The following is a 22,565-nucleotide window of genomic DNA, read 5'->3' on the forward strand; positions in this document are numbered from 1 at the left end:
AACATCGAGGGAGCAAGCTACCATTATTTCTTCTTAGTGTTTCATCCACGGGATTTTTTTTTTTTTTTTTTTTTTTAGTTTTTATTTTATTTTATTTATTTATTTATGGCTGTGCTGGGTCTTCATTTCTGTGCGAGGGTTTTCTCTAGTCGCGGCAAGTGGGGGCCACTCTTCATCGCGGTGCGCGGGCCTCTCACTATCGCGGCCTCTCTCGTTGCGGAGCACAGGCTCCAGACGCGCAGGCTCAGTAATTGTGGCTCACGGGCCTAGTTGCTCCGCGGCATGTGGGATCTTCCCAGACCAGGGCTCGAACCCGTGTCCCCTGCATTGGCAGGCAGATTCTCAACCACTGCGCCACCAGGGAAGCCCCATCCACGGGATTTAACGCCCAGTGTGACATTAAATTTAACTCAAGGCTGCAGGGCATAAAGTCCCTTAACCTCTCTGAGCCTCGTCGTTTCCTCTGTGACATGACCGCACAGGGCTGACCTCGCGGAGGTGCCTGGAGACTGAAATGACGTCACCCAGGAAAGATGTCTGGTAGAGATGGGCGCTGGGTGAGGGTAACTCTCCTTCTCTCTTGCTGACAGCTTTGCTTTAAGCACAATGAACAGGCAGTGTTGCAAGTCAGGAGTAAGAAGGTGTGGGTGTTCTGGAAGAGTTCCAACCCCGGACTCTGCCTCGCCGGCAGCAGAAATGAGTTTCCCTTCCCGGAAGCCCACAGAATTCTCCATAACATCACAGCCCATGAAATCATAATCCCCGCCCCCTCACGGAGGGATGGCATATGGAAATTCGCTCTCTTCTGTCTGGAAATGCTCTGAGCCAGAGTCAGCCGTGTCTGTGAAAAGCTCCACCTGAGCGGGTCCCACAGGCTGGGTTCTGAGTTTCACCATCTCTTTAGAGAAAGGAGCTCCTGATTTAACAGATCGTCAGTCATGTGTTTGAAAAGAGGAAAGAAAACCCGGGCAGGGCGTTCAGTGCTCCAGCAGCTGCCCCTGCACCCCTGAAGGAAAGGCTGGAATCTGTTCATCATCCACAGTCCCCTCATTGGCACCTGGTCGCATGTTGCCTTAACTTGTCGCCTGTTTCATGTTTGTTGTGCAGACGAAGAATCTTCTTTATGACACTCAAGGCCTCCTGCCACGTGGTCCATCCAGCCCTCATTCCCCAGCACTGCCTGGCTTCTGCTCACGCAGGACGCCTGCCCCACTCGGCCACATCCTAGAGGAGTCCGTCATTCCCGCCAGGCTACCTCCCACCCACCCAGCCATACTCAGCAGGCAAGACATTCCAGGTCTTAAATGAGATCCCAGGTGAGCAGAGATGCTGTTAGGTGCCTGTCCTTGAGGACTCGTAAAGCCCATCACAGCCTCTAAAGCCCCTTCACATGTCGCATATCACTTGAGCCTCACAGTGACTTTGGAAGTTGGGTAAAATTATTCCCATTTTACAGAGGAGAAAACTGAGACTTGGAGAAAGGAAGCGTTTTATCCAAGGTCACACAGACAACCCTTGGCTCCTCAGATTCCCAGACCAGTGTGTCTGCCTTCTGCCACGTCTGCCTGTCAAACAACTGCCCTACCACTGGGGGTTCGGGGGTGGGGGTGGGGAGATGGAGGAAAAGACGTGGGTAGATGACACTGGGATTGGTCCAAGCCTCAATTCTGCCTGTGGGCTGGTAGGGAAGGTGGAGGGCATAACCAGAGTGATAAAGGCATCTGCAACTGGATAGGGGACAGGCCGGATGTTCACAAGTGACGCTGGAATTCAAGGGGAATCAGAAATCATTGTCTATGCAGCCCTCACTCCAGTAAGTGGCTCCCTGAGGGCCCAAGAGCTCTAATCCACGCCTTAGAGTCTCCAGGGCAGGTCGACCCTGGTGGTGAATCCTGGCTCTGTTCCTTCCTGACCACGTGAGCTTGAGCAAGGGTCTAGCCCTCTGGGGTCTCGGTACACACACGTGCACGCACAGATATATCACAAGATAAAACGTGTACTTGGAACAGCTTCAGACACATGATAAGTGTAATCAGTAGGAACTGTGACTCTCATCTATGGGCATCAGCATGGCTGGAGGGTCTCATGAATGCACTGGTCATACCACTCCCTGCTCAGGGGGCTGGAGGAGGGCTGTGGGCCGGGAAGGGATGGGGCTTTGGGAAGAAAGGACTAAACGCACATAAAGAACACACCCGGCTCAGGAGGTCAGCAGCCCCCACCAACGCCAGCAACTCACCAGAACTCAGGAAGCCAAAGACGCCCACACGGTAGCTGGCAGTGACCACGATGAGGTTGCCAACAGCAGCCAAGAAGGACCCGTCCACGGCCGGCTGGCCCCCGCTGGCCCTGCCCTCTGCGGCGTTGTGGAAGAACACCAGCACAGACATGCTGGGGGCCTGTAGGGAATGGAGAAATGTGGGAGCTCCAGGCGGCCACTCTCACCCCCCAGAGCTTGGTGAGGGTGCCTTCCCCATGCAGGTGCCCGACTGTGAGGCGACGCACGACTCTTCCTTCACCTCTGCCCTGTAGGCATATTTAGTCTCAGTTAGGGGCTGAACTGTGTGCCCCCCAAATTCACATCTTGAAGCCCTAACCCTGGCTGCCTCAGAATGTGACTGTGTTTGGAGACAAGTCCTGTAATGAGATGGCCCTAATCCAATAGGACTGCCGTCCTCATACAGAGAAGAAATTTAGACACAGATGCACACAGAGGAGAGGCCTGTGGAGACACAGGGAGGAGAAGATGACCATCTATAAGCCAAGGAGAGTGGCCTCAGAAGGAAACAAACCTGTAGACATTTTGATTTTGGACTCCTGGCTTTCAAAATCATGAGAAAATACACTTCTGTGGTTTCAGCCTCCCAGTCTGTGGTACTTCGATAGAGCAGACTGAGCAAAGGAGCAAAACCCATCTCCCGGATGAGGACCCTGAGCGCCATAAAAAGTGAAGACACGTTGCCCACGCTGCCAAGTGGGCCGGGGACCTGTCTCATGCAGCCACGTGGTCTCCCAGCAGCCCAGCTCCTGGCCCAAGTTTATTCTGGAAGACGGTTCTGTGTCCTCCTCGGGGAGTCCTTGAGTTTGGTCACCGTGCCTGGAACCCCATCTTGTTAACACAGAGCAGCTTTGTTAAGCCCGACCGAGCGCCAAGCACCATGCTGACTATCTGCGTGTGTCATTTATTCAGTCCCCAAACAGCTCCGTGAGGCTGGCGTGTTGTCGTTACTCCCATTTTACCGATGAGGAAGCAGAGGCCTGCTGATGTTAAAGAGCCTGCCTCAGATCACATGGCTACGAGTAGCAGAGCTGGGATCTGAACCCAGGTTGACCCCTTCCTATCAGAATAGTGTGTTCCGTCTAGGGGATCTGACACCCCGCCCCAGGCCATGGTGAACGCAAGGCCCCACGTGGCTCTCGCTCACTCAGGCCCTGAATCCCTGGGCTGTGACTTCTCTACTCCATGTGCCCTGGGCTCCGACACCAACAGCAAACACTGACCAAGGGCCTGCCCGGGTGGGTGCCGTGCTAAGTGTGCTCACCTAGAACGTCTGATTAGAGCTTCCGCCTCACAAGGTAGATGCTAAGTACCCCCATTCTACAGGTGTGAAAACAGAGGCTCAGAGCAGTGAAGTGGCTTCTTGAAACATCTACAGAGAGGAAGGGACCGAGCAGAATTCTGACCCCAGCCCCCCTCCCTCCCTCTGGGACACTCCTTCTCGTAGGTGTCACCACTTGGTGGGCTTGTTGATTCTTCCAATAGGAAGCCTTTTAAATGCCATAGAAAAAGGCCAGCTCAGGTGGCCTTGGTTTCATTTGCTGTGGGCCACCAGAGAGGTCAGGGACAGGCCCTGTATCCCCCTCCTCAAAGTACCCTGAGTTATTTTTATTGAGTAGCACACGAGCAAGAGAGAATACTTCCATTCATGCAGCCCAGGAGAGCCTGCACATTTAGGCGCCCTTGTTCCAAAGCTTACTCAGGTCAGCTTGCTGTGACCAAACCTCCAAAGTACATCGCCTCTCCCTGCTGGTAAACTAGGGGACCAGGAAGCGGTGGCACAGTCACACGTACCATGGGGTCTGTCAGTACAGGGTTGGCGTCACCAGAAACTCACGTTTCCTAAGGCTCATCAGTTCTGTTTTCTCTCATGAGCTCTGACCCTTCCCCCAAAACAGGAAACTCAAACACTCAACATCAGGATCATAGCTGCTACTTAGGCAGATACAGCCTTCAAAACAGGGCCTCACCAAAGGCAGGGTCACCTCCCAAACCTCACCCTCTAGAACTGCCTCGAATGAGAGACCACATGGAAAGAAATATCCCCTAGGGGGGTCTCTCCAAGGGTCTCTCCAAGAAGAGCCGCTGGTTTCCTCATTTGCGGATTAGTTTGATCCAGCTCCACACTTCCCTAGCCCGTGGCCTTCCAGGGGGCCCTGCGTCACCGGCTGGCCCTCACCCGCCCTCCTCCGCACCCCTGCTCAGGCGGGCCCTCCTGATCACCACCTCACTCCTCCTGTCTCTCCGTCTCCTCCCCTGCTGTGTTTTTCTTCACAACCATATCAATACCACAGTTGTCCAATATATTTATCTGCTTCTCTGTTTATTTCTGCTCCTGCCACTGAAATGTAAGCCCCCCAAGCGTGGCCGCCTGGCTTTGTTCATAGCTGCCTCCCGCTGAGACAGCCCCTCCTGTGACTGGCGCTTTATGGATACTTCTTAGAGGACCAGAGCAGGATAGCCGTGCACATGCTCCCGTGTGGGAGATCAGGTGAGGCCGTGCGGGACCCAGGCTTGCTCTCAGCCACTCAGGCCTCAGGAAGCCAAGAACCCACCAGGAGAGCGCAGCGCGGACCGTGCTGGCCGCTCTGGGGCTGGGGATTTCTAATGGGGCGGTTTTCAGGGCAAACATAGCAAGGGCTGCAGCACTCACCACGTTCTGAGGGACAAACACGTTGAGATACAGGCAGTCCTCGCTGACCCCGGGGGACGAAGGCGTCCTGACGCCTGGTTGCCAGCAACTGGCCCTGCGGGTACAGGCAGACAGAAGGCATGACTTGCAGGGAAAACAACCAAAGCGACAAGTCCCAGCCCCCTTCCCATCAGCGGCGGCAGAGCCAACTGCCCCATTCCAAAAGCCTGGCGGCCCACCAGCAATCAGGCAGCTTCAGGAAATGGTTAATGGGATTGGTGAGTAAACAGTGGAAATAGCAGCATGCCATCCCTCTCTCTACCACGGGCCTGAGGAACATCCTACAGGGCCAAAGGGCTGGCCCAGAGAGAAGGATGCCCAGATAAAGAGGAAAATGTGTGTCACCTGCAACCTGGGCCCTTCCTGGCTCCAAGTGAGCAGACCTGCTGGGATAAGGTGTCCCAACCTGTTTTCTACATCAGTACAGAGTACAAGTGTGCCAGTTGGAACATCTCCTGGCATAAGAGCTGAGACTGCATCTGGGACACATCTAATGGAGGCACGATGGTTACCCGCCCAGGCCTTGTTAGCACTGGGCTCTGATGAACCTAGCTCTCCAACTACTCTCCACTCAAAAGCCTCAACCACCTCATCTGTCCAATGGGTGTATCCTAACACGCTGAAGTGTTCTAATTAGTCCATATTTGTTTCTCTGGTTGCCCAAGGGTGGAGACTTATTCATGACTTTCTGCGTCTTTCTGCCACTGTCCTGGTTTAAGTCTTCATTGTTGCTTTGCCTGGAGCAGTCCAGAGCCCCCAGCTCGTCCCTCTATCTGTCCCTGGGCCTGCAGACCTGCCCGGCAGCCAGCCGTGGGAGCGATGGACCGGGAGAAGGCGGCTGCCTTGAGACAGAGCTACGGACCCCTGTGGGAAGGGGAAAGGCCGTGGGGATGGGAGAGGGCGACATGGGTGCTCTTTCCACAGACGCTCTGAACATGCTTTAATTAGAAAAATCACAAGATCGTATCCAATCTGTCAACTCTTTACAGTGGTATATGCATGGGAGGGAATGGGCAAAACTGAAAGCAGTTGATGAGGAAGGAAAATAAGATATTCCATTTTTTTCCCCTTTTTTGAAAATTCCTTTTAATATTGTTCCTGTTGGGGGAATCAAAGTCCTTTTAAATTATTTTTTCACTAGCTCATCTGTTTTTCCTTCTCTGCTTACTTCTCAGCCCCACTGAAGTCAGAAGTGGCCGGGAGGCTGAGTGCTGGTCACCGCCACACTGGGGCACGTGATCAATGCACGCCCCACCTGCAGCTGTGGCCCATGGAAACCTCCCCTGCAGACTCCTCCACAGCCTCTCTTTCCTGGATGCAAAGTCAAGGAAGGCCCCTAGAAGGAACCTTAGAAGGTTTGTGCTGAAGAAGGCACATCAGCCTGGGTGCCCGCATTACTGCACGGAGCAAAGCCCACCTGCCCCTCCATCTCCAAAGGGATTGTGCGGGACCAAGACAATGTTAAGTCACCGACAGGTGGGAGTCCATGTGTTAAAGCACTCAACACCATCGTAACAAATATAACCCCTGCTCCACGCGTGGCTCAAATTCGAATGCACTGTTCTGTTATCAAGTCTCATCTTGAAGGCTTAGAACGGGAGAGGGCTTCCCTGGGCATCCCCCAAAATGTACTCCACTCCACCCTTACCGTGGCTTGGTGGCATCCCAGGACCCTGTCCAGTTCAAGGGCTCCGGGGCCCGGAAGCGGCTTCCCGCCAGGGGCGGGGTGGCATACGGAACTCCCAGGAACTGGTCCACTTGCTTCCATGAAGTGCCCACCTGGATGGCCTGGGACCTGCCCAGCAGCCGGCCGTGGGTGGTGATGGTCACAGAAGGTGCAGATGTCCCAAAGCCGAGCAGAGGGATGTCTGGGAGGGGGGAGGGAGAGAAAGCAGCTGGTGCTCTATTCACAGGTATTCCTAATGTACTTTAAGAAACGAATCTAAAAGCCCAAACACTGCTTTCTGCATTAAAAAAAAAAATGTTAGTTATTCATTCAGGCCCCAATAGCTTAAGTCTAGTCATGCTAGTGTTCAATGTGGAAAAAAAAAGAAAAGAAAAGAAACCCAGCAAAGACACCTGATCTTCCCCGGGCACTGAGCAATCCCTCCCCCAGATGCACCATCTCAAGTTCTTCCCAGAGATAACCCAGGCCCACAGCCCCTGACTCAGCACCCTGGGGCCAGATGTTACCACAATTCAGAATTATTTGGATTTTAAAAAGAACAGAGGGGCACAGAACGTGCAAGGTTCAGTCCTCCATGGGGGTGTGGAGTGGAGACCCATCAACAGACACACCAGTTACTTCTGGGATGAAATGTATAGGTTATTCCTACTAAGAGGGATGAACACATAATATCATTTCTTCGGTCACTTCAGGTCAGATATTGCCACCAAACGAGTTTGCCACAAACTTACAAAAAATTGTTTTTTTCTGACTTTTAGAGCGTTTGGATTTCAGAATTGCAGTTAAGGCACTGCAGAGCTGGTACTTGTATTTCACTGGTGAGGAAATAGGTTTAGAGTCTGGGGGTGGCCAGCTGTCAGGACTTCAAAGTGATGTAGGATTCAAAGCTATACTTTTCTGAACCCCAACTCTGACCACAGGGTCAGAGGTTCACAAAGGGTCAAGGCCAGGCCTCGGCCCAGGTGTGCAGTGCCCATCCCCCTTTGCTCACGCCCGGATCCCAGCTGGTCTATGAGTTCATGCCGGTGCTGCCGGCCACCCTGCGCTGTGCTGCACAGGCCTTCCGTCCCCTCCCTGCAGTGCTAATCTCCAGACACTCATCAGCCTTTCTTCAGCCCTGTCTTATCTCCTCCACTATATTTCTCACATTCATTCATTGGTTCAGTAAACTTCTGTTGGGCCCCGGCTCAGTGCCAGATGCCATTTTCAGGGACTTAAGACAGGCATGTGCCTGGTTCCCCACAGGCCTTAGGGCCTTGCACGGAGGAAACCAACACTGGTGAAGAGATTCTGTGTGTGTGTGTGTCTGTGTGTGTGTGTGTCTGTGTGTGTGTCAAGCGGGGAGTCTCTCATTATTTCCAACATGTGTGTTTGGTTTGCTCTGCTTCTCTGTGGGCCGATGGAGAGAGAAAGCTTTGCAGCTTTGTCTGCAGCTCTGTCTATTTAAAATACACATATAGGATGACCAAACGTGAGCCTGGGAGAGGAGGCAGACAGACAGACAAACAGGCGGAAGTCTATCCATTCCTCAAAGCTTGGTACCATGCAGTGGTTCAATTAGAGGTGGTTTTGACCCCAGGAAACATTTGACAATGTCTGGAGACGTTTTTCGTTGTCATAAGGGTTGGCGAGAGATACTAGCTACTGGTATCTCATACGGTAGAGGCCAGAGAAGCTGCTAAACATCCTGCAATAGAGAAGATAGCTCCCCACAATGAGCATTCTGGTCCCAGATGTCAATGGTGCCGGGGCCAAGACTCCCTGGCGTGATGTGCATTCATGACTTCCAGGTCACTGAGGGTCAATGTGGTGAGGAGGAAACAATGGATGGTCTGAGGAGTCCAGCAGGTCTGTGTTTTGTGTTATGGACCAGCTACTTTAGAAAACCTCTATAATTCTTCTCATCCTCAATTTTCTCATCTGCAAAATAGGAACAGTAGCAGTCCCTACAATGCAAAGATGTTAGGAATAAATAACACAATGCCTGTAATGTCCCAAGCCCAGTACCTGGCAAATGACAGGAGATCAACACATGAATGAGTGAATGGGAAAGAGGGAGGAAGGGAGGGAGTGAGGGAGGAAGGAAGGAAGGAAGGAAGGAAGGAAGGAAGGAAGGAAGGTAACTGAGTGAAAACTTCTCTGTTGCATAAACACTGGCATGTGAGTTAGAACTCAAAATGGAAACTCAGGATGGAAAGAAACAGTTGCCGATTTGTAATCTGGCCTTGATCACAAATCATGACTGCTCTCACTCCCACAGTTCTTTCCTTCTCACAAGATTTCCTGTTTCAATTGCAAATCACAGGCTCTCAGGCCAGCATTCAGGACTGTGGGCGCTAAAGTAGCAAACCATCTGAGGTCAGCTCTGCAGGAAACAGCCACATTTCACCAATGTGGCAGCATCTGAATCAGGGAGTGAAGACAGAAAATGTAAAAGCTAAAGAATTTTGAGGGAAGGCAAGCCTGCTTTCCCACAGACGGTGGTATTTAAGCCTCCCTCCAGAGGCTGCCCAGTGAATCCCAGACTGAAAGAGATCCAACATGGGGAAAATGTTTGATGTGCATTTCTCCCTTTGGAATCTTTTGCAGAAATGTGGATTCTTTTCAGAATACCCACATATTTAGGCCCTGTGACTCTCTGGATTAAGAAAGTTATCTGTAGCTCTACATATACATTAGGTGCAAACAAATAACATCTATGTAGATAAATGTGGGCGTGCATCTTCTGCTGGAAAGTAAGCATTTCACATTGAATTTGAGACACACAGAATTAAGAGAGAAGCAGTCGGATTTGTTTTACAGAACTCAGACCTCAAAGTGAAGGCATTTCTCAGCAGGACTACCGTGCAGATTAGCTACACTATGGGTGAAATCTATCTAACTCGACTGAATGATATAAACGTCCTGAGAGAAGACAAGCCTTGAGATTAAGGGCCCAAGACCTCAGTTTATAGGAATCAAAGCACTCCCAGCCCTGGGGAACCTCTCCGGATCTAAAGGCTGAGGTGGAGGAGGGGGCAGAGGAGACATCACTGGATCCAGACAGGCCTGAAGGACCGTTAATGCTCAAGGACAGGGTGGGCCCAAATCCCACTGCTACCTGGTTTTGTAAATAAAGTTTTATTGGCACACAGCCATGCCTGGGGATTGTTATTGTCTGTGGCCGCTTTCCTGCTACAACAGCAGAGTTGAGTAGCTGTAACAGAGATTTGTGGCTGTAAAGCCTAAAATATTTATTATCTGGCCCTTTACAGAGAGAGTTTGCTGACATCTGCTCTTGAAGATAAGATGGCAGACATGGCCAACATTTCTAAAAAATTATTCATTTCATCCCATAAGCATGTTTAATGGGGGAGGTGTGTCCCCCAGGCCCTCGATTCCCATGTTTCCTGTTCCACAGCTCTTATTAGGTCACTTAGGGATGCATTTATATGCTGCTCTCTCCTTGCTTGCTTCACCCCTGTATCCCCAGCACCTAACACAAGGGCTGACACATAATAGCACGTTACTGAATGTTTCTAAACTAAACCGAGCTGGAAGCAGCGGCTCTCTCCGGGCACTGTGGTGTGGTCTTCAGGAGATGCGGTTTTGTGGGAGAGGACTGCCTCTAGAGATAGGAGATCTGGTTCCAAGTCCCCGTTCTGTCATCGCTAGCTGTGTGAAATCAGAGAAGTAACTTAACTTCCCTGGACCAGAGTCTCCTGATCTCTAAGACGGGGATAAAACCCTTATCTTGCCACCTCACAGGATAGTGTGAGTATCAAATGGGATAAGGCATGTGAAACAACTTTCTAAATTCTAAAATAGTAGTTAAAAAGTGGCCTATTTAATTATTTTACTCAGAAATGCAAAGGCCAAAATGGCTTCTATAACTCAAAGGAAGTAATGAGTAAAGGCGGTGCAGAGAAGTTCTAGGTCAGAAGCAGGGTTTTTCACCTTCCTTCAGTCCATCCCATGTGAGTGCCACAGAGCCTAGGATGACTTTGACCGACTTTCCCTTAAGAACCTCAAAAGCCACTGCCCATGAGTCACCAGGTGCTTGGACAGTCGCTCCCAGCCACACCCAGGCCCTCAGGAATGGCTGCAAAGACACAGGCCAGCACTCACTTGGCTTCTGGTAGATGTGGGTGGCCTCTTCACGGAGCAGAAGTTGGCAGTTTGGGGCCTGCAGGCTGTGCGTGCAGCTCTGGGTATCGGCATAGAACATGCACCTCACAGCGCCAGGTTGGGCTTGCAGAGTGGTGACAACGCAGGCTTGGTGACGGGAGCATTCTGCGGAGGAAGAGATGAGTGGGGCTTGGGCCTGAGAGATCACCTCAGTCATGTATCCAATCATGCATCCACGAATCCATCCATCCATCCATCCATCCATCCATCTATCCTACCATCCAATCATGCATCCACGAATCCATCCATCCATCCATCCATCCATCTATCCTACCATCCAATCATGCATCCATGAATCCATGCATGCATCCATCCATCCATCTATCCTACCATCCAATCATGCATCCATGAATCCATCCATCCATCCATCCATCCATCTATCCTACCATCCAATCATGCATCCACGAATCCATCCATCCATCTATCCATCCATCTATCCTACCATCCAATCATGCATCCATGAATCCATCCATCCATCCATCCATCCTACCATCCAATCATGCATCCACGAATCCATCCATCCATTCATCCATCCATCTATCCTACCATCCAATCATGCATCCATGAATCCATCCATCCATCCATCCATCCATCTATCCTACCATCCAATCATGCGTCCATGAATCCATGCATGCATCCTTCCATCTATCCAAGCATCATCCATCCATCCATTCATGCAATTTTACATCCATAAATCTGTGTATCATCCACCCACCCACCCTTCCATTCATCCCAAGATAACCTGGGATGCCCAGCAGGAAATAATTAACCCGGGAGAGAGCACCCTGGGTGGGCTCTCTGCTGCAGTCTCCTCATCCTCCTTCAGGGTCAGCCTGAAGTCAAAGTTTCCAAGGGGACAAGCCAGCCAGCCATCCTTCCATCCAATCATGCCTCATGAATCTGTACATCCGCCCATGCATCATCCATTCATCCATCCAATTATGCATGCGTGCATCCATCTATACAAACACTCACTTCTTCATTTAAACACCAGGCACAGTGCTAGGGGCTGGGAATAAAACAGTGGTGGTGGAGGACCCAACCCTTCCATCAATCTATTTTCCACACAACAGTCCAGATATTGGTTGTTTATTTATTCACAAATGTGCTCTTGTCATTCTCCGATTGAAGTCATACCAGACAAGGCTCTTCACGCTCCAGCCCGTGCCTTCCTCTTCAGCCTCATCTCCCTCTGCCTCCCTCACCCCATCACACCCACCACCTTCCGTCAGGGGTAATGACCTTTCCCATGTGTACCAGGTCATGCCCTAGACTGTTTAAAAGATTCATGGCATTAGGGTATTCGGTCCTAAGAACAGCTCTGAAAAGAGTGCTGCTTCATGTGATTGAGCAAGTCGTGCATTTGCCTAAAGGCCTTAGTCATGGCCCAGTCTCTGTGCTGTGGCGCCACCCAGAATTGCGTGATGTACAACCTCTACAGCTGTACATGGTGGCCCTGGCCGTAATATGTGCCTACTGGTATCCAACCTTGTAGGGGAGGGGATCCATGTAATCTCAGAATTGAAGAAGTGTAAATGTTACCCACTCTTGGCCTCTTTCACAAGGTGAAGCCTTTGTAGAACATTCTGATCATATGGTCACCTAGCTTTTGTTTAAATGCCAGTGACTGAAACCCTGTAACGGAAGTAGGCATCTGTGGACAGCTTTGCCTATTAGGAAGTTCTTCATATTGCACTGAAAAATGTCTCTTGAAATTTGAGTTTTACCCATAGGTCTTTGCTTGTCCCATGAGCTTGGCCAGAACAATATCCTTCCTCCTGGCCATGACGGCCCACCTGTAATCTGAGGACAGCCGTCACAGCTTCCACGCATCTCCTCCATCTCAGACTAACCCCCGAGATCCTTCCTCTGATCTTCCTCTGACCTGGTTCAATGTTGTGCATTTTCTGGCTGGCTTAGGCCCTTGGAGACCTTGACCATGGCCAACCCTGCAGGAGGATGAGGAGACTACAGAGCAGAGTCCCCCCACCAGGGTCTTCTCCCCGAGGTGAGTTCCTTCCAGCCAGGCACCCCAGGTGATCTCGGGGTCTCCTATGTGTTTTTGAGGTCAGAATCTTGAGGAGCACTTGTGTGAGAGAGGTCCCATCCCAATCAACCCCCTACCTGGAGGTGGAAACTCCCCTTACCCCACAAACAGCGGTCTCGGGCAGCAGAGAAGTCACCCATGGCAGCGGTGCTGATGTGGGCAACGTCAAAGTTCCGGATGGATGGATCAACAACTACTGAAGAGAGGGCCAGGGACTGCCACGAGTCCAGAGCGACTAGGAGGGAAAGCAGGGACAGTTAGTGGAGTGCCATCTGATGCCCCCAAAGGGTGCCCAGGGGCTCCCTCCTGGTGGTCTCCGTTCCCATGTGACCTCATTTCTTTATCCATTTCTCCATTCTACTATGATTTTTAAGAGTTTTTTTAATATGAGCCAAGGTCCCGTGCTCAAGTCTAGGGATACAGAGGTGAAAAACAAAGCAACCAAAGCAACAAAAGCATGGGCGTTTCTATTGAGCAGCTCACAGTAGAAGGGAGAGAACGTGAAATGACAAGACAAACACTGTAGTACAGTTGTTACAATGCAAAAGTCAGAATAACGCTAATAACCATGATAATAACAGGCTTGTCAGTGTTCCTCAGTGGTGCTTTGTGATGTACTGCCTGGGCTGCCTTCAGGACCAAGGCTCTCATTTCCCAGCTGCTGGGAAGCTTATGGCCGGGGCTCCCAGCTGAGTCCCTCTCTAGGAACTACCTAGGTCTAGGCTAGCTGCCTCCCCTCCAAAGGGTCAGCCTTCCTCCCCAAACTAGTCCCTGTGGGTATACAAAGGCCCAGCCCCCTTGCCTCAAGATGGGACAACTCCCAAGGGCCGGCCCAGCTCTACAGCTCACTGAGACATCAATGCGGCCATTGTTTGGTTTGCATCAACGTTCTACTTCTCCCCTTGCCCAATTCTGCCCCCTCGCTTCCTCACAGGTGTTGCTCCCAAGAGCAGTGAGTGCTAAACTTTCTGCATGCAAATCTCCATCTCGGAGTCTGTTTCCTGGAAAACCCCAGCTAAGACATCCTCTTTAAAAGATGAAGACAATGAGGCACAGGGATGTGAAAACGGCTAGTCCGAGAGCGTGCTTTGCTTTCGGAGTGGAACAAGATGGAAGGCAGGTCTCTGCATCCAGAGAGCCTGTGCCTCCGACTGCTCTACTCTGCTGCTTCCCAGTCCTTGCACAGGACATGCTGTCACGGCGAGAGGGAGGGACGTCTGGTTGTGGCTGCCACAGAGGAGCTTGGCAGAGGCAAAGAAATCTGCCAGAGCACCTTTGTCCCTGTGAGGACAGAGGTGACCCTGCAGGGGGGGCTCAAGCTTCCACCGTGAGGAAGGACTGTGGGTCCAGGGGGATGAGTGCATTATTCTGTCCACAAATGGCATCAAACTAGGCGCGATGCCACCTCCCAGAATAGGCCTCCGTGACCACTTGGGAGCGCTAATACCAGAATACTGTATGGAACCCGTTCAGTGGGTACAGCATTGATAGTTAATGGAGAAAATCTATTTATCTACTTATTTTTTCTTTCTGTCTTTGACTTTTTTTTTTTTTTTCCAGAAGACGGTAGTAGTTTACCCTTACGACAAATATTTGTGAGTGTCTACCTTGTGCTAGCAAAACACAATGGCAGTCTTAGGTGTAACATTTCACAGTTTACAAAGTGCCGTCACTTATCGCCCAGGCCCTTTGGGGGTGATTGGCCAGCATCTCAGCTTCCTTGTCTGTAAAACATCATCATGTTTGATCCTCGCAGCGCCCCAGATGGGGGGTGGGGAAGGGACTCTAATGCCTCCTTCACAGATGAGGAGTCGGAAGCTGGAAGAGGTTATGTGACTGTCCAGGAATGCGGAGCTGGACAGTGACAAAGCCGGAGACAGACCCAGGCCTCCTGGCTGTAAACCAGTGCTGCTTCCGTCCCTCCAAGCTTCCTACAGAGCCAAGCATCCTCTCCAGAAAATTATCTCCAGGTAGGAAAAGGTCGTTGTCTTTGATAGCATCATGCTCTTAGCTATATGGGGAAGACTGTCATTTTTATCTTGAACTTGTCTTTGACACCAGGGCACTGAGCATCACTAAAATTAGAATGGTAAATAAAGTAGCAAAACAATCCAGCTCCACCAGCCTTCTTTTCAATGAAGGAAGGAAGGCAGGAAGGAAGAAAGAAGAAAAGAAAGATAGAAAGAAAGAAAGAAAGAAAGAAAGAAAGAAAGAAAGAAAGAAAGAAAGGAAGGAAGGAAGGAAGGAAGGAAGGAAAGAAAGAAAGAAAAGAAAGAAAGAAAGAAAAAGAAAGAAAGAGAAAGAATGGAATTCTTTGATAAAATTCATCAATGAAACTACCTAGATCTGAAGTTTGCTCTGTGAGGGGACTTTCGTTAATAAATTTAACATTGTTTATAGAAAAAAAAAAAAAAAGAAAGGAAGGAAGGAAGAAAGTAAAGAAAAAGAGAGCGAGAAAAAAGGTTTATCCAGAGAGGTGGCCAAATAATGCAACCAGATTTCACGTGGACTCAGCAAGAGGAAGTGAAAGCCCCACACCCGTCCTAGAGCTGCAGGGCCATCCTCAGAATCTGGAGCCGTGTATTTCTTTTTTTTAAAAAAAAACTAATTTCCAGACCCACTAGTGATTCTTTTTTTAAATTATTTATTTATTTATTTATTTATTTATTTATTTATTTATGGCTGTGTTGGGTCTTCGTTTCTGTGCGAGGGCTTTCTCTAGTTGCGGCAAGTGGGGGCCACTCTTCACCGCGACCGTGTATTTCTGAACTTGGGACCTGGCTTCCCTGTAAGAGACCCTGGGCTTTCATTTCCTTAAGCACCCTCCACATGTTGCTATTTTCATGGTCATTACAAGTGGCATTTTTGCAACGTGGCCAAACCGAGGTGCATATTTTTAGATGGTGAGCACACTGCAATTTCAGAGAAGAGTTATGATGGGATTTCAGGACGGAACTTGCCAATTATGGTCTTAAAATGGAAGCCTTGGCTGCCCTCCACCTTTAGGTTGATGTCTAGGGGAAAGCACTCTAATTAAAGGGTGAATTTCACCTCCAAAGTGAGAGTCAGCTCATCTGTCGCCATCCCAGGGCCTGGAGTCAGCTCTCTGCCACACCCCGCAACTGTCCCCCTCCCCTGGCTGGCAGGACCCACGGATGAGCCATTGCTGCCATGCAGAATCTAACATCCGGGGTTCCACATGCATCTCATGAAAATTCTCAGAACAAGTTCTTTGTGAATGCAAAAGCATAGTGAAGCGTGAAAGCTGGGTGATCTTGGTAGCATTTCACAAGAGTTTACTAATTTGCCAAGAACCTCGCAATACCATTGCTATTTAATGTTCACGATAACCCGTGCCGTGGGCATCACTACTGTGCACATTTTACAGATGAGGAAACAGATCCAGTAAACACACCCAAAGTGCTTAGCTGATAAGTGGCAGTGCTTGGGCTTGAGCCCCGCTCCTTCAGCTTCAGAATCCACAATTTACTCCAAGGCAGACCTCCTCTCTGGGTGCATGAGATGGTGACAGCTTTCAGACTCACCCAAAGGGATAGTCTGCTCCGAAATGCAGCATCTGTGGTTTGTTAATTAGTTTTTTCTTCCTTTGTTTAAAATATATTTTACAGACTGCATTGTCAACATCACTTATTTAAAAAAGAAAATTGTTGGAGTTCCCTGGCAGTCCAGTGGTTAGGACTCAACACTTTCACTGCGTGGTCTGGGTTCAATCCCTGGTCAGGGAAGTAAGATGCCACAAGCTGCCCAGTGCGGCCAATAACTAGCTAAATAAGTAAATCAGAAAATCACTTCCCCTTGAATTTGAAATGCCATGTTTATCATATATTAAGTCCTTATATGTAAATGAGTTTTCTTTGGTGAGTACCAATTCTTTTTCATTCATCTCTGCTAATTCTGGCTCTATTCCCAAACTGCTTAAACCAGAGTCACTTTATACTATATTCTATCATCAAATGGTAAAAGTTTTCCCACATTATTTTTCCTTTAAAAATATTTTTTGGTTGTTTATTTACCAGATGAAATTGAAAATCACTTTGTCAAGTTTCAAGAAAACATTTTGTGGATGTTATTTGGAAAAATTAATTTGAGAAAAAGATTTTTAATTTTATTCTGTTTAATTTTCAGTGTCATTAAGAATGGAATGGAATTGTTTCCCACTATATTTTTTAAATGGTTACAGTTGACCAAAAGGAAAGCTCTGTATTTGTGTGTATTTATTCTCTAACAGGACCTGAACCTACTCTGAACGTAACTCACAGACGTAGTTGAAGCTCAGGCTCATATCTCTGTGGCTACTTTGGAAACAGGCCCACAGTAGATTCCAGTTTTAGGGAATACATGCCATCCAGCAGCGGTAACTCATGGTGGCATAAGTGACATGTACTTGCTTAAGAAGCCAGGTTCCAAGAGTTTATCCCAGCTCCTCCACTTAACAGTTCTGTGACTCTGGGCAAACCACTCACCCTCTCTGAGCTTCAGTTTCCTCATCAGTAAAATGGGTATATTACCAGATGCTCTCTTCTAAGACGGCCATTGGGAATGAATGAGCTACTGTGCGTGAGCTGCACAGAGCCTGCTCGGGGCAGGATTAGTGAAATCAGACGCTCCCATTCTCTCTGGGCCAAGTTGCTGGGTTCTTGCTGTGTTTGGGTCACTGTCTTTTCGAAACTATAGAGGTAGGAGCCTGACTGAGGTGCTGGGGGAAGTTCTCTAAGGGGTAAAGGAGCACAAATCACTGTTGGTGATTTCAAAACCTTCCTCCTAAATTCGCCTCATCCCCTCACCCCAGCCTTGTCCCAGGACACCTGGCTTCCTGCCCAGGAGGGCCCCTGTTGGCACCTCCCTTCCCGCCTCTGGCCCTGGGGCTCCTGGTCAGGCCATTAGCACAGTGGAGGCAGGACGCGTGCCCGACCAGGAGGCCTGCTGCTGAATACAGCGACTTCCGGCAACAGCAGCACTTCAAGGCTTGGTGAGCCCAGCGCGCCCCAGACGAGCCCATCACCGCCCCTCCCTCCGTCCTGCTCTTTGCTCCCACACCGTGCTCCTTCTTTCCTCGGGGACTGCTTCCACCACCCACCCTGCTACCCAGCCCAGAAATCCCTCCGCCTTCATCACCTTCTCCCTCACTCTGTCCTGGCAATTCCGCCTCCTCAGCCCCTCGGGGAACTGTCCTTTCTCTTCCACCTAGATTCTGGCCTCATCAATTTCACTCCAGTTACTCATGCTCCAGTTACTGAGACCCAAACAGGCCTCCCTGTCACCTGCCCCCTCATCCCTTCTCAGGCTGTCGACACACTGCGACCGGGGTCACCTCCAAATCTGATTACGACACCCACTGCCCAATGTCCTCGGGGTAACAGGGCGAGTCTGCTGAGGTCTTCAGCTGTATCACACCCCTCTCACTTTCACATGGTGGGCCTGGGTGCTTGCCATGGTCACCCATACACCAAACACGTTGTACAATCATAAGTAGAAAGAGATGTTGCTTTACTACATAATTTGAGTTACTTATGTTAACTCAGATCCATCCTAGTCATAGCAGATGAGGCAATCAGTCACTGGGAGGAATAGTCACAGGGCACTCCCCAAGGTCACAGGGCACCCCCAAGGTCACAGCAGCACTCCCCAAGGTCACAGAGGCACTCCCCAAGTTCACAGTGGCACTCCTCAAGGTCACAGGGCACTCCCCCAGGTCACAGGGCTCCTCCCAAGGTCACAGGGCAGAGCCTGGTCTCAGACCCTGCCAGCGTGGTTTCCATCTGCCTGGCTGTAGCCTGGGACCTCCTTCCCAGCAGCAAATGCACTCCGTCTCAGCCCTTGACACAAACCTGTGTTATGGTATGGAATCTTGATGACTCTTTCATACTGTAAACAACCTACCTATGAAATAGTTCGCCAACAGGTCTGAAGACCTTGGAGGAGAACACGTCTTCAGAAGAACGTGGCCCTGCCTGTCCATTAGCAGAGGGGAAAGGGTGACCCTGAAGGGAAGAGAGACTCACCCATGTCACACAGCCCTTTCCTCTGTGATGGGGACGGACTGGCAACGTGTGCTACCATCTAGTGGGCCGGCAAATTCAAGATGATCTGATTCTGTCTTACAGTACAATGCTGAGATGGACAACATTATCCCTATTTTACAGAAGAGAAAAGTGAATGAGGGCCAGAGAGGGCCAATGACTTGCCCAAGGCCACACAGCTGAAAGGTAGTGAGCCAGCATTTGAACCCGGGACAGCCTTGTGCCATTATGTTCGCCCGTACACCTAAGCATTGCTGAGGGTGGGCAGGGCCGAGGGGAGGGGGGCGGGAGAGGTAGCACGGCCTGCAACCTTGGGTACAGGCAGGCCTTGGGGTGATATCAAGGTACTTCCATTCCCTTCCAGGCAGCATTATTCCCTTTTAATGTAGACTAAGCTTAAAAAAAATCACTAGACTAAAATATGTTTGAAAATTTCCACCAATATATGGAAAACTGTGTTTAATTCCCTTTCCTTCCTCCCTCCCTTCCTTCCTTTCTTCCTCTTTTCTTGCCTTCCTGTCTTCCTGCCTTCCTTTGTTCCTTTCCACACAGACATCAGTTAAAGAAGGAAATGTTTGATTTTGATTTCAAGGCTCAGATAGAGTAATTTCAGCTGTTAAAAATAGCTAAAACAAAACAAAACAAAAACCAAACACCCACGTAACTACAGACCTGTGTTAAGCCAGGAGGAGCAGGTGTCTCGCTTGCTGTCTGGGTAACCAAGGGTGAGTTCCCACTCTGGCCCTCCTCCCTCTCATTTGAAAAACGGGGGGGAAAGAGCCTTTCAAAGTTTTTTAATCAGATCAAAGTGCAGAAATGTCAAGCCAGTCACAAATGCCTGACCTTCTCTCCGACGTTCAAATAATCACAGAGCCATTTTTTAAATGAAAAGATCAATGTGATTTTCTTAAGAATCACCAGGAATGAAGATAACAAGTAGACACTCTAAAGCACTGAAAAGAATCCAGGATTCTTACTGTTCTTCTTGCAATCAGAACCAAGAAGAATTCCTTTCTGCTCCTCAATGCTTATCGAAGTGATAGGTACTGAACATCGAAAAAGCTTGAGGAAATACTGGAAGTGGTTTCCATGCCCAGGCCAGCCGGGGGAAAAACATCAATGCTTTGAAGCCTTTCAACAGGAAAACCATTTCAGGCACCAGCAAGCCTCCGTGACCTTGGAGTCAGCAGAGAATAACAGACTCGCTGACGCTGCTTTTGCAGCTTTACGGCCACGAAATCTTGCTGGTAGAAGACACTTGCGTGCTGTCATTATTGGATGGAACCAAGACTCAGACATCCTGATTTCTCACCAGACACTGTCTTTCAAGTGAGAACCACGTCACACTGGTCTATTTTTACCCTCATTAACACTCAAAAAAAAAAAAAACCCCCCAAAACCTAGATGTTCCTTTGATAACAGAAAGAAGAAAAAAGATGTCCCTTGTTATTTTGCAACTATTTGAGAGATGAAAATGTGACCAGAGCTAGCTGTTGGTCTAGCATACCTTCAGAGAGAAATGCCTGACATAGCAGACCCTACTGGACCCGTTTTAACATTTATAACATTAGAAAAATACCCACAGACGTATTTACCTCTGTTCAGCCTCCAAATACCTATTTTTGAGCTCCCCAGGAAGCATGCCTTCATCTTTAACTTTGCACCTCCAGAGCTTAGCAGAGGGGTTGCAGTGAGTACTGTGGGTTGAATTGTGCCCCCTCAATCCCAAGATTCACACTTCAAATTCATCCTAACCCCTAGCACCTCCGAATGTGATCTTATTTGGACATAGGGCCTTTACAGAGGTAATCGAGTTAAAATGAGGTCATTAGAATGGTCCCTGGTGTCCTCATAAAAAGGGAAAATTTAGACATAGAAACGGACATTAAAGGAAGATGACATGCGGACACAGGGAGAAAACTGCCATCTACAAGCCAAGGAGAGGGTTCCAGAACAGATCCTTCACTCACAGCCCTCAGAAGGACCCACCCTGCCAGTACCTTGATCTTGGACCACCAGCCTCCAGAATTGGGAGAGAATAAATTTCTGTTGTTTAAGCCCCCAGATCGTGGTATTTTGTTACACAGCCCGAACTAATACAGTGAGTGACGATCCAGTAAAAACATCCATTCCTTGACTCACAGAGAGCCTGCTGTACCCCTGTGTTGCATAGAAATGCTGACTGTAATGATAATTCTTATCATGTCAAATAACACACATTACCATGGCTAATGTTTACCAACCATTTCCTATTTGCCAGATGCACTGCAATGTGCTATGTGTGTCGTTTCATTTAATCCACACACAGCCATGTGGATGGCTGTTCTGGCCACCACTGTGTGCACATTTTAAGGAGGGACCGCTCTGGGAGCACCCTGCCTGCCCACCCAGCTCTGCCCACTGCCAGCTCCGACATGGGGTAAACTGTACTCTGTAAACTGGAATAGTCGTGTCACCTGATGTCACCTGAGTCACAGAGAGGGTCTCCCATATGCTAAGGGTTACAGCTTGCTATTGATCCTTCTAGCCTCCCTGAGGGAAGGGGTGGAAGCAGCTGTGCTGGTCCTCCCATCTGGTTTTCCCAATGCCATATCATTGTCCCCAATGTGTGTCGTGGCATAAAAAGTCAGTGGGCCTTGGACACACGGTGAGGGTGAGGGCTGAATGGATTGATACCTACAGACTGCTTGGAGCAGAACAAGCACTCAGTAACATTTATTAAAGATTTACCCTCTGTGTGTTGACCTCCAAAACCAGAGCTTCTAGCTCTGCTGTGCTGCTGAATGCACAAGGGCGTATACACTGTTACTTGTAAAGCAGGGCATTTTCAACCAAAACACATTAATAGTACTGATAGGAATGCTGCCACCCCCTCACTTTCCTGGTCATGAGTGTTGCACAGTGGGGGTTAGGTCTGGTTATAGGGCCCAGGAGGACCAGAAGAGACCCACTCTGATGATTCAGGGACTTGGGAGGAAGGATGGAGAAGACAGCACATCTTCAGGCTAGGACAGGGGTCAGCAAGACTTTTCTGTTAGAAGCCAAATAGTAAATATCAATATTTTAAGCATTGTTGGCCACATTCATTCTCTGCTGCAGGTTATCTATATATATATCACATTCTAAGCTTACAAGTCTTGCACAGAAACAGACTGCAGGCTGTGGTTTGCGACCCCCCGGGCCCGAAGGCAGAGACAGAAGGGACAGGGGTTCAGTCACTATGTACCATGACGGATGGAGGGTCTACATTCTGGGAACCAAAAATCCAATAGGAAACTTGACAGGGAGTTTTTGTACTTTTTCCAGGAATGAGCAGTCATCTGGGAAATGCCATCTGGAAGGTAAAATATTGTAATTTTATGACATGTTGCTAGTTCTCCTTCCTAACCTGGCATGTTAATGTGCTTTTACAAAATGATTCGTTTGTTTTGTTTTTTTAAAAAGGTTCTTATTTGGTAGAATGAAAAGTTGGCAAACATGAGGTGCCCTCCAGTCCGAGGATAGAATCCAAGCCCTGCCTGTCTCCTCTACGTGGAGGTGGTCTCACCCGACCCCTGACCCAGCCTCCTGCAGCTGCCAGCTCTCGGAAATCATCCCCTGCTGTCACAGCGAATCCCCGAACCTTTCTCATCCTTCCCTATCCACTGTGTCCT

The 22,565-nt window shown here is 49.3% G+C and overlaps 1 protein-coding gene across 1 annotated transcript in view; it reads right to left on the reverse strand.

The window, feature by feature from the left end:
* Nucleotides 1–22,565, reverse strand: part of TG (thyroglobulin) — a 244,560-nt gene that overhangs the window by 104,611 nt on the left and 117,384 nt on the right. Inside the window, exons 36-40 of the mRNA XM_057532421.1 lie at nt 12,972–13,106; nt 10,765–10,929; nt 6,619–6,838; nt 4,932–5,025; nt 2,240–2,399 (exon numbers count right to left, since the gene is read on the reverse strand). Of these exons, the coding sequence (XP_057388404.1) occupies nt 2,240–2,399; nt 4,932–5,025; nt 6,619–6,838; nt 10,765–10,929; nt 12,972–13,106 (774 nt within the window). The remainder of the gene's footprint in view (nt 1–2,239; nt 2,400–4,931; nt 5,026–6,618; nt 6,839–10,764; nt 10,930–12,971; nt 13,107–22,565) is intronic.

The sequence above is a fragment of the Balaenoptera acutorostrata genome, chromosome 17 (assembly GCF_949987535.1).
Source record: "Balaenoptera acutorostrata chromosome 17, mBalAcu1.1, whole genome shotgun sequence".
Lineage (NCBI taxonomy): Eukaryota > Metazoa > Chordata > Mammalia > Artiodactyla > Balaenopteridae > Balaenoptera > Balaenoptera acutorostrata.